The sequence below is a fragment of the Eumetopias jubatus genome, unplaced genomic scaffold, assembly GCF_037043125.1.
Source record: "Eumetopias jubatus isolate StellerSeaLion01/CBP00866 unplaced genomic scaffold, mEumJub1_p1.0 scaffold_2, whole genome shotgun sequence".
Taxonomy (NCBI): Eukaryota; Metazoa; Chordata; class Mammalia; order Carnivora; family Otariidae; genus Eumetopias; species Eumetopias jubatus.
Window position 1 is genome coordinate 197,620,769 of NW_028274808.1, and position 17,934 is coordinate 197,638,702.

At 53.7% G+C, this 17,934-nt stretch overlaps 1 protein-coding gene across 1 annotated transcript in view; it reads right to left on the minus strand.

Moving 5' to 3' along the window:
* The window catches only part of JAKMIP1 (janus kinase and microtubule interacting protein 1), a 108,602-nt gene that overhangs the window by 14,490 nt on the left and 76,178 nt on the right, over positions 1-17,934 (minus strand). The window contains exons 10-17 of the mRNA XM_088020883.1: positions 17,329-17,457; positions 15,886-15,969; positions 12,875-12,937; positions 11,082-11,180; positions 8,365-8,466; positions 7,671-7,724; positions 7,012-7,077; positions 1,022-1,090 (exon numbers count right to left, since the gene is read on the minus strand). Coding sequence (XP_087877009.1) covers positions 1,022-1,090; positions 7,012-7,077; positions 7,671-7,724; positions 8,365-8,466; positions 11,082-11,180; positions 12,875-12,937; positions 15,886-15,969; positions 17,329-17,457 — 666 coding nt within the window. The remainder of the gene's footprint in view (positions 1-1,021; positions 1,091-7,011; positions 7,078-7,670; positions 7,725-8,364; positions 8,467-11,081; positions 11,181-12,874; positions 12,938-15,885; positions 15,970-17,328; positions 17,458-17,934) is intronic.

The following is a 17,934-nucleotide window of genomic DNA, read 5'->3' on the forward strand; positions in this document are numbered from 1 at the left end:
TAGACTTCAAGCCAGGGCCCTCTCATACCACGTGTGCTCCCAGGCTGTAAGCAATTCCTTCTACCTTCTGTTTCCACATCTCATTTCTATTTGCAAAACTTGAATTGGTCTTTGAAGGCTCAAGACCCATTTCTTCCGGGCAGCCCTCTCTGCATCCCCCAGGCTGGGCACAATGGACCCCCCACATGCCATAGCCCCCTGGTAAATAACTGCCACCACTGCAGCTCATCAGGGATCTGTACGTGCCAGGCAAGGTGCACAATTGGCTGTGTGTCTCTTATCCCTACGGCCCAGCAAGGTGGAACGTGGAACCCCCACTTAGCAATGAGGAAATGAAGGGCCAGTCCATCTTTCCCAAACTCTCATGGCCGTTAAGGAGGCCAGCAAAGATGGGAGGCCCAGCTGTGTGTCTCCGGAGCCACCGGGCCAAGTGCCTCGGCATCACCCACGTGCTGTTCCTAATGTCCTCAGGCAGCACCGTGGCTGTTGGCTCCTGAGCACACATCCCCATAGGCTTGTAAGCTAGCTCCTCAAGGCAGGGACTCCACATATTCCTTACTGGACTGCTAATCCTGGCATGGTGCCTGGGATAACAGAGCCTCCAAAAATAGGTATTAAGTGAACGACTGAGCGAGTGAAAGAGTGAACGAATGGATGACAACTACCTGGAACGGCCATTAGGGCAAATGCAAAATTTAGAAATGCGTGCAAATAAACGCCTATGAAAATACATGCAAGGGGGCACCTGGGTGGCCTCAGACCCTTGATTTCGGCTCAGCTCATGATCTCAGGGTTGTGAGATTGAGCCCCGCGTCAGGCTCTACGCTGGGCGTGGAGGGTCTGCTTGAGTCTCTCTCTCCCTGTGTGCACCACCCCCCGCTTGTGCACGTGCTCACTCTCTCAGATAAATCAATCAATCAATAAAATCAATCTTAAAAAAAATACATGGGAGGCCTTCCTGGGAAGGAAGCTGTCAGCACCCTTTCCACCCTCCTGCCTCCCAGAGGACTGAGTCTTTTACCTTTTCCCTCTCCAGGTCCAGCATCTTCTGGGTCAGGGCTGCCTCAGTTCCCTCTATTTGCTTCAGCCACTGGAAAACAGCAGGGACAGAGGGCCAGCAAATGAGAACCCATGCTGGCTGGGGGCCTTCCACCAAAGCTGTGTGCAGGGGGCCTCCTCCCCGACGAGGCTCCTGGCCTCCTCGGCCCATCCCAGGGTGGCCCTCGAAACAGAATTTCATTGTCTGTACAGATGTTCAGCTTTGACAGATGTTTGCTCAGGGATCAACTGGGTCATGGATATCGATGCGTGCATGCGTGCATGCGTGTGTGTGCATGTGTGCACGTGTGTGTGCGTGTGCATGCATGCGTGCGCGTGTGCGTACCTGTGCATGGGCTTGGGTATGTATGTCCAATCGAGCCTGTGTGTCCAGGAGAGGCTTGGTGTGCACGCTCTGGGGGCCTGACTCCGTGCAGAGTGGGCCCCTGTGTGCGTCTGGGGGCCGTGCGGCTGGGTGGCTGAGTGTCATTGAGGTCTACTGCTAAGTGCCTCGAGGGTGGCTTCATGCTGGGGACCTCATCCAGCCTTCATACCCACCCCATGGCAGAGGCAGCATCATGCATATTATAGGAGAAGACATGGATGCCTAGTTAAGTCACTTGTCCAAGGTCACACAGGTGGGCAATGAGGACTTCTAACCCAGCCTGCAAAACCACACCCCTGCAACACACCCAAGTGGCCAGGTGCACTGTGGAGTGAGGGGTGTGCTGAGTCCCAGGGCACAAGGGTGCTGAAGTGGGCGGGCAAGCACCTGCCAAGGGCAGGTCACAGGGACAGTCTACCTCTTCTTGGGTCTGGGCTGGTGGTGAGCAGGAGGTGGGCAGCTATTTCTCGGGATGGAGGTATGTAGGTGTGTCTTTATGAGGAGCCCACCTAAGAGATGGGCTGGTGGGGAGACCTGCGGGGGCTTTGATGGGAATGTCTGAGGGCAAGGGGGTGTCCACGTTTGACACCGTGTATGAATGTGTGCACTCAACACAACAGACAGCCTCCTTGCCTCCAGCCTGGGGACCTTTCCTGGCCTCCCAGCCTCCCTCAGCTGCCACGCGAGACTCAGCTGCCTCCTGGCTTTCCTTCTCCTCTCCTGTTAGGGGCTCCCCCTCCCCTTAGAGCCCTGCCCTTTGCTTCTCCCCCTCGCTCCTTGCCCCCCCTGGGGATTCTACCTGCCCCTGTGCTCCCTCTGCTCTCTGCAGTGTCCCCCTGCAGCCCAGACCGCCCCACCACACCTCCCTCTGATGCCTCCCTAGCATCCCTGGTCCCTCTGCTGGGGAAGAGCCCTGTTTCACCCAAACCAGGAAGGGGAGCAGCCTTGATTTCTCCTTCCCCTCCCCTACCCATACGCTGGTTCCACCTCCTACTGTCTCAAACACCCTCCTGCCACACACCACTGCCACCACCCCTCCAGGCTCCTGTCTGGACCCAAAGCCCTTCGTGCTTTCGAGTCCTCATGTCCTCTCAAAAACCCACTTCTGCTTAAAGCCCTCGGGGATATCCCATCACTCCTGACAATGGCTGGCCCCCAAGCCAAGCCCGCTCTCCCTGACTGGAATTCACCACCTCTCCCACCCCTGGCCTCAGCCCCAGGCCTTCACTAACACCTACTCAGCCTTCAGGTCAAGTTAGCTGTCACCTCCTCCAGGAAGCCGGCCCTACTTCCTACCTCCATGGGGTCAGGTGCCCTCCAGGATCCCTATGTCATCCTATGAGTGGTTCTCACAGCACTCACCTGATGGATTGCTGTTGCCTGTTTCCCTCCCACAGAAGCCTGAAGGTGGGGACCGTATCAGACGTGTTGTGTTACACTTCCTTACCCAGCACAGGCCCAGGATGAAGCATGAGCCCAACAAACATTTGCTGAACGAGAGCAGACATGAGAGTGTGGCGGTCTGGCGGCGGGGGGGCGGGGGGGTGTGCTGGCTCCATGGAAGGAACAAGACTAGATAAAGCTGTGATCACACAGGCTTCCCCCAACATCAAAGTGAGCTTGGCCCCCAGAGTGGACCCCCAGAGCCAGCAGCAGAAGCAGGCGCCCAAAATAGAGCATCTCATTAGACGTTACTGAGAGGATGTACAATGTCTTAGAAATAGATCAGCATATTTTGGGTAGGAAAGGAAAGACACTTCATTTTTAATATCCTAATGCAGGCAGTCCTAAAATGAATAAAATTTAAATAGGAAAAAAATCAAAATCCAGTTTTGAATCATTACAACAAGCTGCTCTTAGAATAGGTTTTATAGAATATGGTGTCCAGTTTCTACAAAAAAAAAGATTTGACATGCATATTAGGCATAGAAAGAAAAACTTGACAAGTGCTTCTCAGTAACTGAAAGAGGCAAATGAGGACAGAAAATGCTGGCCATGAGCATCCTAGGTACGAAAGGTCATGAATTTCGTATGGAAGAGAGTCCGCCAGATAGCCACTGGGCCACACTCCAGGAGTGAGCACCTACATGCAAGTGGCTCCGCACCACCCTCCAGGGAAGAGGGGTATGGGGACACCTGCCCTCTTCCAAACCCTCAGGGGAGAAGTGATTCAACCTAGAGGGGTGCAGAGAAGAGGACATCCTGTAGGAAGCCAGGTCTCTGCCCACAGGTGCAGGGTCCTGAGCCCCAGAGCTGGAGGGCGGGGACCCTCTCTACTCTAAAACCCAACTCTCCCTTCAAGAGGGTCCCAAGACCTTGACCCCAGGCCAACTACTGGAAAGCTTGACTGTGGCCACAGGCCTAAGCTGAATTCACTAATCTATTGTTACCAGTGAGAACATGAAAATTTTTTAAAAACTGCCATCTGTCTGGTTGTTTTGACTATTTCTCAATTGGTTTTAAACTTGAAAGAGCTTCATAAAGAAGAGGCGTGAATTGGGGCGCCTAGGTGGCTCAGTGGGTTAGGCGTTGGAATCTAAATTTTGGCTCAGGTCATGATCTTGGGGTTGTGGGATGGAGTCCTGAGTTGGGCTCTGCACTGGGGATGGAGCCTGCTTGGGATTCTCTCTCTTCCTCCCCCTCCGTCCCTCCCCTCACCTCTCTCTCCTTCTCTAAAAATAAATAAATAAAATTTAATAAAAAAGGAGGTGTGACTCTGATCACCCGTAAACCCTCAGATGTCCTACGTTCAAGCTTCTCTTCTGGGCACGTGCTGTGTACAGAGGACGTGGGGTGGAGGAAGACATGGCCCCTGACCCTGGACTCTGCTAACCTTCAAGAAGGAACCGGGCTTCCCCAGGCAAGCAGGAGCAAACCCCCAGAGCAAGATGCCCTGGCAAGGTCATCCAGGAGCACCATGTGATGTTCTTATTTAGAGCTGCACTTCACTTATATGCCACAAAAGCGGCATTGTGCCTCCAAAGAGAAAACTGAATTTGCCCTCAGTTTGGTTAGATGCTGACACTGAGTGGCAATTTTTAAAACCACATGCATTTGGGTGGGGGGTCTCTGACCCTGCTGCCAGCTCGTGAGCTCCAGGGTGACCAACTCATGTGTGCTTGCTCAGGACTGTCCCCATCCCAGCACTGACATCTCCATGTCCCAGGAACGCCTCAGTCCCAGGCAAACTGGGCAGACTGTGTCCCTGGGGGTCCTGTCAGGGCTCTCAGCTGGTCCTGCAGACCCACCTTTGCTCTTGGGGCCACTCCTAGCACCAACACTCCCGCTAGGGGGACAGATAGCAACTCCCAAACCTATGGGATCTTTAGTCACAGACCTGTGGCAGAGCTGAGGTCTCCTAGACCCACCCTGAGAAAATGGGAAAATACTGGTCTGAGTCCAGTCTCCAAGGAATGTCCCAGATCTGGAGGTGGGTCCCTCTCACCTCCACCCAGTTGGCTGGTGAAATGTGGAGGGGCGGGGGGGGGAGGCCTGTGACAGGGTCAAAGCAGACAGTTGCTGTAGGCCAGGCAGGGTTATGACGGGGGCACATTGCTAATCTCGCACAGTTGCTGAGAGGAACAGGGGCCCTATAGATCTGAGGTCGGAAGCCCAAGGCTGCAGGTCTGGACACCCACGATTTGCCGGGCTGTGGGGAGGAATGTATCAGGGAGAAGGGAGCAGCTTGAAAGGGGCTACTCTCAATGAGGCTGTGAACTCCCTACAGGGTGTGGCCCTCCAAGAGACTCTGGGGATTGGAGAGAGGGAGGCCCCCAGGCCTGCTGCCCAGCCCCCTCCCAAACCAGCCACCCCAGTCACAGAGGCTTGCTGCTCTTGGTTCACCACCCACCATCACTGATCAAACCCCTTTGCCCTAGGTGCTCAGTAGCAATGTTTGGTTCTGCTTAAAAATGCCATGCCCTGGAGTCCCGACACCAACCCTGCCAGGTTTGCGGGTTCTCCGTTCGGTGGCTCACAGTGACCCAGAGACTGATCTGCAGAAGCCCGAGGTGGGGGTCCACCCAGAAGGGGCCTCCCAGGGGATGAGGAAGGAACTGCTGGGCCTGACCTCACCAATCGTCCAGGGAGTGCTCGGCACTCAACTGAGTTTCGAGTGTTTACCAGGCACTTTTATGTAATACTCCCCAGAGCTCTGCACAGGACGTTTGGATATACTGGTGTGGAGGCTGTTTACTGAACGAGCCCCTTGTGCCTAACCCTGCGCCAATGGGTCCAGCAGCCAGCCAGGTGTGAGTCAGCATCACCCCGTCCACCTGGGGACACAGGCTCAGCCAGGAGAAGGGATTTGGGAAGTGACTTACCTCCTGTGTGGCCTCAGGCAAGGCTTTGCTGAAGTCTGTTACCAACACTTTGTGCCCTTCATGTGACTAGGGACGCAGGACAAGAGCCCAGGGCAGAAAAGTATTTCTATTTTCAATGCCCCTCCAAAAACTCTGGGAAGAATCTTGATTAAGATCACTAAGACCTCCTTGTTATTAAAACAGCATTTTAAAGTTTAACTCCTGTGCTTTGAAAGGAAAAGCTCTCTGGATGGTACTGCATAAAAGTTATGTGCACCTAAAATATCCTAAACAAAAGTAAAAGGTAAACGAACCAGGAACGCATTTTTAACAAATACAGCAAAGAGTTATTATCTTAATATGTAAAGCACAAGGAGGAGTCAGTAAGAAACACCATATTTAGGACAAACACTATTGAATGAACAGATGAACAGATGAATGAATGAATGAATGAATGAACGAACGAACCAATAACAAACAAACCCAATGAAAACTGTCAACAGAAATGTTATTACAATTCACAAAGAAGGAAGAAAATAGATAATACATAATAACAACCCAGTATCACTAGCATTCAAATCAATGCAAACAGATATACGAACATCTATGTGATTTTAACCTCTGGAACTGGCAGGGTTCTTTAGCGGAGACACGCTATGCCGCTGAACATGGAACCAGCAATGTGGTCACACTCAGGTCGAGGGGGAACTGGTACCCCTTTTCTGGAAACCACTTTGACAATATTAAATCTCTGAAAAACCTCCCTACCAGTTGGCCCAGTGATTCTACCCCTAGAATCTATCCTGTGGAAGTGTTTTAAAAGGTAGGTAGGAATCTCCAGGTAGCGATGTTCACCGCTGCATAACGATAAATAAGAAGAAAACAAAACAAAACAAATGGAAAGGCAAAATCTAGCATAATCAGCTTCTGATTTAGCCACTGGGTAGAACAAGGCGAAGGGGAAGCGGAGGAGGCAGGGTTAAAAACGGGAAGTCAAGTACGATTTTGACTAAATTTAAAAAATAGGCATGGGAAAAACCTGGTAGGAAATCCACCCCAGTGCTGCAGATGCTTTCCTCGACGGGGTTTTCCTCTGCTTCTGCGCTAAGCTCTCTAGGGGAAGCGGGGGCGGCTTTGGGCCCGGGAAGGAACAGCATGCGCGTGCACATGCAGACGCAGACGAGGAGCGCATGCCCCAGAGCCAAGCGAGACACCAGTGCGCAGGTTCCTGTGTGGCGCTGGGAAGCTCAGACATGGTGCACGGACAGAAGTGCCGCGGGGCTCTACCTTTTCACACAGGGCAAGCACAGTTCCAGCTTGGATTATTGCAACCTGTTCTTCGTTTCTCAAATTCTAAAACACAAAAATGCGGGAAGGGCGTTTTACACTGGACCCCACATCCCCGTGCAGACAGCCAGCGCTGACCGGCTTTGACGCCCCTCCGAGAGGGGACCCCGGGGCTCGGCCCCCACTCTCTAAAGAGGCCAGCGTTCAAAGGCAGCTGCAGCCCTGTCCTCTCGGGGGCCAGGACTTTTGGAGATAGGGCCTGTTCGAGCCAATCTTTTAAGGGGGAAAAATACCACGTTCTGCTTTCGGAAATCTGGAGGGATCCCGCGCTCCCTCTGGGTGATCCTTTGTGCGCGCCCTCATCCCTTGCAGGAGCGAGGGAGGAGCTAAATCCAGAAGCTAAGTCCGGAAGCCTCCCCTTCCCCCCAGCGACACCGCGACCCCCCTGTGACAGCGTGACCCGCCCCTGACAGCGCGATCCACCCGTGACAGCGCGGCCCGCCCACCCCCGCGGGGGCACGGCCAGACAGAAGCCTTACACTGCACGTGTCAGATCTCTTCGGTTAGGAAGAAACCAAACCCAAAGGAAAGGAAAGGCACACAGAGCACACCCAGGTGGAGACAAGAGCGCGCGAGCAGAAGCCGACCGGCATAGTTACCCCATTATCGCCAAGGATATCTAGCTTCTTCATAAGTTCAGAAACATTCACATCCTGGAAAAGATTTCCAACGTTCATTTTGCGGGAGGCGCCCAGGCCGTGCAGACCCGTCTCTAGCGCCGCGGCCTCGGCCTCGCCCGTCCCGCTCCCGGCAGCTCCTTCGGGGTCGAGGGAGAGAAGGCAGTACCTGCCACTCGCCCGGCCCGCGGAGCTTTCCAGAAAGGCTCGAGGAGTCGCGAGGGTCAGGAGGACCGCAACCCGCAGCCTCGTCTCCCGCCCACTCACTCACTGCGCGAGGCCGCGGGGCGCAGCGCTGCTCTGACGTCACACCCACGCCACGTCACGTCACGTCACGTCGCGTCTCGGGGTGGGTGCGGCAGTTCAGACCTCACGCACGGGAGAGTGCGGCTCGGAGAGCTCGCAGCCCAGAGCTGGGAGGTGGCCAAGCTGGGGTGTGCCCTCAAAGCTGTGTCCCACGGCTCTGCTCTTTTAACATGGGTACAAATAGAGTGACATTGGGTGACCCTCTGAAAAATGAACTCTGGCTTTCAAAATATGGTGGGGGGCCGGGCCATCTCCTCTAACTGCATTCTATGTCTGGCACAAAGGCACAGTCCCCCTTTATGGCTGAGCCTGGCCTTCGAGCGGGCCCCTGGCGGTCGGTTTAGCGGAGGCACCCCCCCAAGCACGCTACCTTAACTCCTTCCTGGTGACAGAACAGCTGGAGAGCGCTGCTGTTGTTCTCGGGGAAGGTGGTGATTTGGAGGTTAAAGGCTGGCGACCTCCGCTCTCTCTCCTGGAGAAAAGATTTGGTTTAAAAACAGAACTTTATTGGATTATTTACCACTTGCCATTTTCCCACGTTACGCAGCAAAAACCAAGGCATTCCAGTTGGCAAAGGTGTTACTAAAAGGCGCACAGACTACCATCTCCTGGTCGGCGAAGGCGCGCGCCGTGGTCCCACCTCTGCAGCGCACTGGATCTCCTGCGGAAATGTGTCTACTTCTTACCTACTCGGCTAGGAAGAAACGGTTAACAAGGTGTCATGTGTTCACCTGCTGCGAGATGGAAACCCAGGAAGCCACAGATCATCATCATTCAGTACTTGGTAAGAACGAGTGCGTGAAATCTCAACAGACAACATAGCCACCAGCCATGGCGTGTCACCTGCCCCGTGTGGCACATCACTCTCTCATTGAATCCTCACAACCCCACGAGGCGGGCATTATTGCTTTCACTTCATAGACAGGGCGGCAGGACCAGGACACAAACCCCCCATTCACTTTTTTTTTTTTTTTTTCAAAATAATCTGCTGATTTCGTTTACAGTCTTTTTTTTGAATTGCACCAACATACCAGTGATCATTCTATCCCTGCCTTAGATTGATAGTCTAATCTCCATTACTAAGGAAGGAAAAGTAAGCATTTTCCCAGAAGAGGTGCTTATTAATCAGACGTAAAGTGACATGTTTTTAAAAAGGACAGGAGAAGCCCAATTAATTACAGGGATATATTATATAGATCTGCCTTTAAAACTTGAGCAACGGACAGGCTAGCTTTATGGGAAGGCCAGCAGAGAAGACCTTTCTAAATTATACCTTTAAATCAAACTGCTTTTATTTTCTCAAAATTACAGTAAGATAAGCATGCTTTGGACCATTCCTGCAGAATCTAGTGACAGCACCCATTGGTCTCTTTTGTCACTCAACTAAGAAATGTAACCAAATGAGCACTAGCTTGGATGGTGGGACCTACACAGATGCTCTTGGATAAGGTGAATGGAGGGGGGTGTTATTCATTCAGTTGACTTCCCCAAAGCCCAACCTGGCTAACCTGGTCTGAGGCAGTTCAGGGGGAAAAGTTTATTTCTCTTATTAGCCAAGAAGACCAAAATTCACAGTGGTTCCATTCTATGGATGTCTTCCTACCTACAACACTTAAATGGAGTCTCCATAGAAAAGGGGACAACAGAAAGCTATTTTAATATGAACAAAAGTCAGAAAATTGGTTTCTAATGGCTCTGAAGGATGGTGGAGACACGTAAAGAAAATTCTAGCACACTGAGAAATGCTCATGGAAATCTCCTGAGAAAGACGCGTGACAAAGCCCTGGGAAAGGCTTCCTCGCTGGCCGAAGTGTGAACAGGGACCTCGCATGGCTTCCGGCTCCTGCCACGTGAATGGAAGACCCTGTTCACGCTCAAGCAAGAGTTGAGTTGCACGGTAACACTTGGTTTGGAGACATTCAGGCCACAGTCCATGCCAACACGACAAAGGACAAGATGGTAAGTTCTGGTGCAAACAACTTTAACAGAAGCCAGGAGGAGGAAACAGAACAGGAGGGACACCAGTGTCGCAAGGGTGCTGGCTTTCCCTGGGGGAATCCGTGCATGCAAAGGCTTCAGCGGAGGGAGAGCGGGGCCGCTCAGGTGCTCAGACAAACAGGTGCTCAGACAAACGAGTCACAAACCTAGGTGATATTTAAAATGTGGATGGTTTTTAAATGGCAACAAACAAAAAAAGGAGATGAAGTTGCATTGCAATACAATGCTAGGCACCCGAGGGCCAGGCTTCAGTGGGAAGCAGTAAACCATCACTATTCTTATGCTGGATCCAACTCTGTACTGGGGACATTACTGAAGGTTTGGAATGTGATGGCTACCCGTGAAAAGCATTCAGGCTCCCTCTGTGCTAATAGCAGTTTTGAGTTGCAGGTTGAGTTACAAACAGTAAGTTTTCGGTCCAGTGCAACCCTGTGTGACACCCAAGCCTGCATTCACTGGACGGGGATTTGGAACAACCATACGGGTTCTCTCAAACGCCTATACAAATACCTCCCTCCTCCCCTGCTTACTTACTTACCTGTGTTTACCTCGGCAAATAGAAAATGGGCCAAACTAGCAGTAAACACACTACAGAGTCAGTTGTGGGCCAGGTCGGGCCCTGCTCTTTCAAAAGGAGAGATTCCCTGCATGCAAGGTCACTTAAAAAGGTGTGTTATTAATTGCAACAGTGCTTCTGTCCGGGTTTGCAGAATGCATACCAGGTGACTATGCATGCAGGAAAGAAGTAGTTATGGAAATGAAACACAAATAAAAAAGGCAAAATATTGCAAAAACAAATTATTTTATTAAGTGCAAAACAAGCCGTAGGCAATAAATAGATTAGCTCTGGTACATGTCCAAAGACTTCGGTGAGCATTCTCTCCAGAACATATTAAGGCAGTGAAATTATTCTGAACATACAGATTTAAAAAAAAAGAAGAAAAAGAAAAAGAAAAGAAAAGAAAACAACTCTACCACGTCCCTTTACACATGCTGGAGGACATCTGGGAGCTTTTACATGAATTTCAGTTTGGGCTCAAAGAGAAGGTCTGCTCCATTTGAGAGCGCACAACAGATAGAGTCTCTTACTTCGAGCTCCAGCACTCGGAACTCTAGCAGCTCGTTCTGGTCCTTCGCATCTTGCATTTCGTTCTTCAGCTGGCTCTCTTCCATTTCCAGTCTGTAAATCTAGAGCAGACGCACCTGTGGGTTAGTGGGGGGGGGGGAGGACCGCCGTCTCCACGGAGACGTGGCCTGCTCAGTGCAGATCGGGGCGGGGGGTGCCTGCTCCATCCCTCTGGCTCCAGGCCTGGCCCAGAAGATGGGCTCCTCCATAGACTTGCTGAATAAATGAATGATGGGGAAACTGAGGCATGGAGCCACTAAGTCCCTTCCTGAGGTCAAATGTGAGGGAGGCAGGAGGGCATCATGGGCGCTTCTGATCCCAAAGTCTGTGTGTACTCTTTTTGCGTGCTGTCTCCCCCCCCCCCCAGCCGCCAGGGTGATACCCCCTGCCCCCAGCCAGAGTGGGACAAACCACAACAGAAAAGCATACGTTGCTGTCACCCAACCAGAGGGCTCAGGAGAAGGCTCAGCACAAGCAGCTCTCCTGTAGGCACAAGTCTATCTGCTAAGGTGGGCTGCTTGGTCCGACACCCACCGGGAGACCCTGGAAAAGCACCCTAATGGCTCTGTGGCTCAGTTTCTGTCCAAGGAGCATAGAGCTGCCCATCCTCCTCTGGCGGTAGCCAGGACTGACTGAGAGAAGGCACGCCTCCTTATCGAGGGCTTCCGTGAGTCACAGCCACAGGCAAAGGCCTCTCCCTCCTCCTGCCTAGAGAACCAGAGGGGGTTCTCCATTGACGGGGTGCTGCGCCCCAGGGGACATTTGGAAACTGTGTGTTTTCTCCCTGGCTCCTTAAATTTAGTGAGCAGGACCAAGGACACGGAATCTCTCCCCACGCACGGATGTGACCTGGAGGGCAGTGACAGTTCTTGTCCCAGTGCTCCAAACGCTACAGAGAAACACAGGAAAGTGAGCAGCCACACAGCTGGTCAGTGAAGGGCTGGGGCTGGATCAAGCCCCCTCCCAAGAGGGCAAGGCTGGGCTTATCCAGGGCAGGCATTCTAGGATGGTCAAAGCCTAAGGCCTAACCTAGGTCTGTCTGGTTCTGCTAGTATGGAAGGTCTGGACAGAAAGTACACTGGTGGTTGCCGGGGGCTGAGGGGTGGGAAATAAGGAGGGACCAGAAATGGGTACAAGGGACCTTTATGGGAGGCTGAAAATGTTCTAAAACTGCATTGTGGTGATGGCTACACAACTCAGTAAATTTACTAAAATAAAACAACTCTGAATTGTGCACAAAAAGGAAAAAAATAAAGCTAAAGTCTTGTCCCAAAGCATTAAATCTACTCCCCAAGCTGTCTCGAGAAAGGTCTAGAAAGTTCCATGACCACAGAAGACAGGCTCAGCTTTGCCGGTGCCGTGGCCTCCAGTCCAGCAACCGAACCATGATGGCCTGAAGGCCTGCTCAGCAACCAGCACCTTCGGTCCCCTCTGGTGGGAGGGGAAGGGCTCTGGAACCCAAAACAATGGCAGAGGTGGGAGGGGGGAAGGGGTAATAGTGACCCTCACTGGGTCTGCAGCGTGGTCTGAGCCAGCTGTGCAGGCCTCGTCCCAGGGGACAGAACGGGGGCCAATGCCTGGGAAGCCCCAGGAATCAGGCTCTGACTCAAGGTAAGGGACAGGTCCCTCCTCTGAGAGCCGGTCAGGAGCCGAGGGCTGCCACGGGGGCGCCTCCATGGGCCTCTGAGGGCCCTGACTGTCCAGGCTCGGTGATTCTCTGAGGGGGCAGTGAGAGGATTGATGCCCACCCACCTACCTTTTCCAGCAAGTCTTGGTTTGTTCTGATGAGCAGCTGTTTCTCTTCAACCCACTTGGAATCCTAAGAAAAAGCACTAAATATGTTCACACTCCTTGAAGCAAACAGGCAGCTAAAGAGCAAAGGTGGTGTCGGTGACCAAAAGGCAATAGAACACTCTATGGAAAGGTCAGAGAAAGGGACAGCAGCTGGAAAGACTTCATGGTCCCTCTAAACTGCGACACCCAAAAAAGAGAGCCGGCAGGTTTGTGGGGTGTCCCTTCCCCACGGCTCACACCCCCTGAAAGCACACAGAGTTCGCGCTGTGAGTATTCTGGATGGGAAAGCAGCTGCAGAGGGACTGAATCGGCCCTGCAGACCCGCTCCGGCTTGCTCACCACAGCCCGTGGGCTGGCGCCCAGGCCACACCCCGAGGGTCTGCCCCTCACCCACGGACCTGGCATCACGGGGACGTGCTTCTGTGCCTTCTGGCCCCACTGCCCGTGATGCCCTGACGGCATTTCTTTGCCTGGTCAGGTCCCATCCAGGGAAGTCCTGTGAGCACGGGGCACCAGGCCTCTGTTTCCACCATGGCACCCCCAGCGCCTAGCACAGGGCCTGGTATACAGCTGGTGCTCAGTAAATCCTGGAGGATGGATACATGGATAAAGGAATAGGTGAAAGAACTTCCTTCTTCCTTTCTCTCAGCTCTGGTGGCCTCCTGGGCTTCCTTCTACCAACATTCATCACCCTGTGTTGTCCCTGGGTTGACAAGTGTAGGCCCCACAAGGCTGTGAGTCCCCGTGAGGACCAAGCCATGTTCCACTCATCTTTTTGCCTGGAGCAGACTGCCTGCAGCCGTCCCGCCCATCTGCATGCACATGACCCTTTGCAATGTGACTTTGCAGCTCCTTCCAATGAGACGTGATGGCTACTTCTCCAACCCTGAAGCGGGGCATGCTGTGGCGTGCGTTGGCTCCTGGACATTCGCAAATGGGACTCGAGCAGAGGCTTGGAACATGCTTGTGCATTGAGGCCTCCCCTTTCTTCCTCTCCCCAGACTGCGAGGCAAAGAAGCCAGGTTAGCTTCCTTGAGAATAAGAGGCCACAAGAGAGATCTGGCCAACAGCAGGTGCCCATGCCCAGACAGGAGGGAGAGGCCGTTTCAGGCCACCGAGGCCCAGCTGATGTGTTGGCAAAGCAGCCTCAAGAATGACCCCAGGTGAGACCAGCAGAAGAACCACACAGCTGGGTCTAGCCCAAACTGCTGACCCACGGGACTGTGAGCAAGTAAAATTTTTGTTGTTTTAAACAACTAAGTTTTGGGGTTGTTGGTTACACAGTGATAGCTAACTGCCGCATTATCCCTGCACACCGAGCACAAAACTCGGTATAGGGTGAGGGCTCTGGTGGCTGCTCCCTCAACAAATGGCCATTTGTTTTGTCCCAAACTGGACCTTCCATTCAGCAGGTGCTGAGGGCAGAACCGGCCCACAAACATAGGGCGAGCACCCTCGGGTGGGGACGGAACTTAGTCGAAGACAACGGTCAGGCGTCACGTGAGCTCAGCCTGCAAGAGGGGCCGAGGTCAGTGGCAGGTAGAACAGGAATTTGAGAACAGCCTTCTCTCCCACCTGGACTCTTCCCTGGCTGCTTCCTTCTCCCCACTTCTGCTTCCCCAGTGCGTGAAGTATGATTACTACCCCGTTTTAAAGATGAGGAAAAGAGACAACGTCAGTTGTGCGGGTCACGTAACACATCAGGCAAGCCAGTCCCAGAGCGTGTGCTCTTCACCCCTCCCCTGCCTCTGTGGAGCGTTCCAGACCACGGTTACAGAAGCAGTACCCAGGGATTGGCCACTCGCTGGCTCCGTCCGTGCCCAGAGCATCCTGGTCACCACCACCCGAGCCCTCGTCCCACTAACTGGACACGAGGCCGAGTTCGTTCTAACCACCTGTTCAGAACCCCGGATACCACCTTCCCTGAACACCCACCCCCAGGCCCCGTGTGCCAGCCGAGGACCTCGGGAAACCCTCGCCAGCCCTCCTCAGCCCCCACAGCCTGCCTGTGCACCGGGACAGTGGTGCCACCAGACTCCACCCACCACCACACAGCCCTCGGCACCCTCACCGTGAGGTGTGAGGGGGGGCCCTGTGACCGTTTGGGAGAAAGGCGCCAGAGGCAGCAAACCCGCCTTCTCCTGCCCTCTGCAGAGGAGGGCGCACCGTGGATGGGGCGGTTCCCAGATGGCGGTGCCTCCGGCACAGGATCCCTGAGTGACCCCCGGAGTGGGCAACCCCTGCCTCCAAGAGAGACAGGCGGTGTACTGAGCGGGAAATAAACCTCACTGTGCTAAGCCGCTGAGAAGTTCCAGCTACCTCTTACCACAGAGAGAACAGCTGACCTGCACTGACCCCAGGTGGGCACTGCCTTTGGATGTTTCCCTCTGAGAGGCTGGACCACCATCCAGAGCCCCCTCCATGCTCTGCCCCAGCCGAGGGCACAGGTCTGGGCCTGGGCTTTGCCTCCGTACTGTGTCCTGCCGTCAGCCTGGCCTTGTCAGCTCAGAGAATGTACACATGGAGGCGACTCGACTCCTGAGAAACTCAAGGGCCGGGATTTCCCGGGACAGAGTCACACACAGCCTGGAATCCTGAAGCATGGGCTGAGGGGCCAGTTCATTTTCACAATTAAACCCTTATTGATAAATGATGACAGCTTTCCTTCAGATTCAAGTCAAAAAGGATTCTGGTCACCACTTTGCTTTCTGAATCGTCTCCTGCTTTCATGCACTTGGCCAACAATGAAAAAGCCAAGTTAGAATTTCATAACGTGTTTTGGTTTTTTAAAACCCTGCAAATAGGCACCTCAGCTAGGATATTCTCGCCTGGGTTTGGCCTGGGTGTTTTTTTCTCTAATGTCTCTGGAGCAAACAACTCAGACCCATAAAGGGGGGACCCCCTCGGCACCAAGGCCACAGCGACACCACAAGGGGACAGACGTGCAAAAACCCCACAATCACTCCTGCTCACCTGTCCCTTCTCAACCAGTAACTTCTCCAAGTCTTCGATTTTGGCCTGACACCTCAGCAGGTCAGCTTGGAGCTGTTCCCGAGTCTGGAACGAAAAGGATCAAAAAGTGAGCAGGTCACCGGGAATGGGTGACAGAGGAGCAGCAAGGACCGTGCTGTAATCCAGGCCTTGGAAGCACATCCATGCACGGGTTCAAAGGTGGCCTACCCGGCTGCACATATACGGTTTTTAAGAATGGAAGGGTCTTGAGAGGTTAGTGGCTCTAACCCCCTCGATGTTACAGATAATGACTTGCAAGCCTGGAGCAGGGGTCAGCGTCTTCGAGGGGGTGAGTGAGCCAGAAGCCAGGCGTGTCAGGGTTCCCCATCCTGGCTTTCTGATCAATTTGGTGGTTGCCTTCACCAACACTACCAGGCATGTTTCATGGGCCCTTGATTGCCTGCAGTAAGGGCTGAAAGCCAAGACACCTCAAGGACCAGGCAGGTGTGTGAGTCAGGGAAGCCGACTGCGTGTGGGGGTCTGAGGGGGCGGGGAGGACTGGCATACAGCCCATCTCAAGGGAAATCACCACCTGGCTGCAGCCAAAGCTGCTACCACGTGGAACGGGAAGCCGGCTGCTGCCAGGCTGAGCGTGTTTTGAGCTGCCAAGAGAGGTCAGGAACCTGGATTTCTATGTGAAATCTCCTGATGTTTAAATGTTGGCAACTAGATGAAACATTTAATAAAAACCACATGATTCAGCCGGAACTATGCCCAGTCCTTTACCTCCTCTGACCTATATAGGTTATAGGCTGAACCCTTTATTGTGGCACAAAAAGCTTCCCTCCCCACCAGCCTCATCCGCCACCTCCGACCTCATGGGGCTGTTGCAGGAATGAGATCGGGAACGTGCTGACAGCAATGGTGTGCTCTCTGGGTGTCCCCTCCCTTTCAGAAGGAAGCGCAGGCACCTGCTGCTCTCTGTGACTCCCGAAGGTGGGGTAAGGGCCAGTGAGTGGAAGTTACTGGAAGGCAGAGCTCAGCCCAACACAATGGCGGGCACGGCCCAGACCTGGGGGGCCAGCAGGGACTGGAGTGCCTTGAGGGAGCACCCCCCCCCAACAATCCCTGCATGGGCTCTGTGGGGCGTTCACAGCCTGGGAGGGGGAGGAGGGTGAAGTCCACAAGGCCACCACATCTGTGATTTTGTCACTGAGTCCTAAAGTCTGAATGCATTCCTACAAACAGATGGCACACATGATGTGTGCTAGACAACAGTATCGTTTCTTCCAGCAAGTCCTGCCGTCACACTGAGGATGGCGAGATAGCACCTGTGGGGTCTGCCAAGGCTTTGTTAGGTGCCCCCCAACACCTCTCAGAATCCCCTCCAAGTGTCACAGGCAAGGCGTGGAGACCCCGGCGGTCCACCCAGCCCCTTGTGGCCGTTGGGCCTGCGACACTCACCCGGGCCTCTCTCTCGGCATCCAGCGTCCCCCCGACCTGCTCCTGAAGCAGGGCATAGGCCCGCTGCAGGGCCTGGTACTCCCTGGTCAGCTGACAGAACCTCAGGTCGGCCTCCTCCCTGGTTGTTGTCTTAGCGTCATGGAGAAGAAAGACATAAGGAAGCACGTGACTTGGTGTGGCTCCGAGTGCCGGGGTCCTCTGAGACAGAAACACACATCCAGCCCTCACAGCCGTGGCCAGTAATTACTTAGGGAACTGGTCACTGCCAGGATGTCACCAGGGCCCTGGAGTGACAGGCTGTGGAGGGGGGATGCTGTCCCAATCAACGGCACCCTTCCCGGGAACTCATGGAACCCCGGGGGGATCCTTGAGTCGCGGGCAAGGGAGAAAGGGCAAGAGCGCCCCGGAGCCAGCCCCTTCCACCAGCACTTCTCACTCTGGCAATTTCTCCGCAGGAGACAACCCCCTAGGAAGGCAGAGGTACAGTACTGGATGGGCACTGGAGCATCGTTTGTAGTCATGAGAAGTGGGAACCACCCGTTATGCGGGACCTGTCACATTAAATGCGTCCGCGTGAGACGTCCCCCGCTCTCACGAGAGATGGGG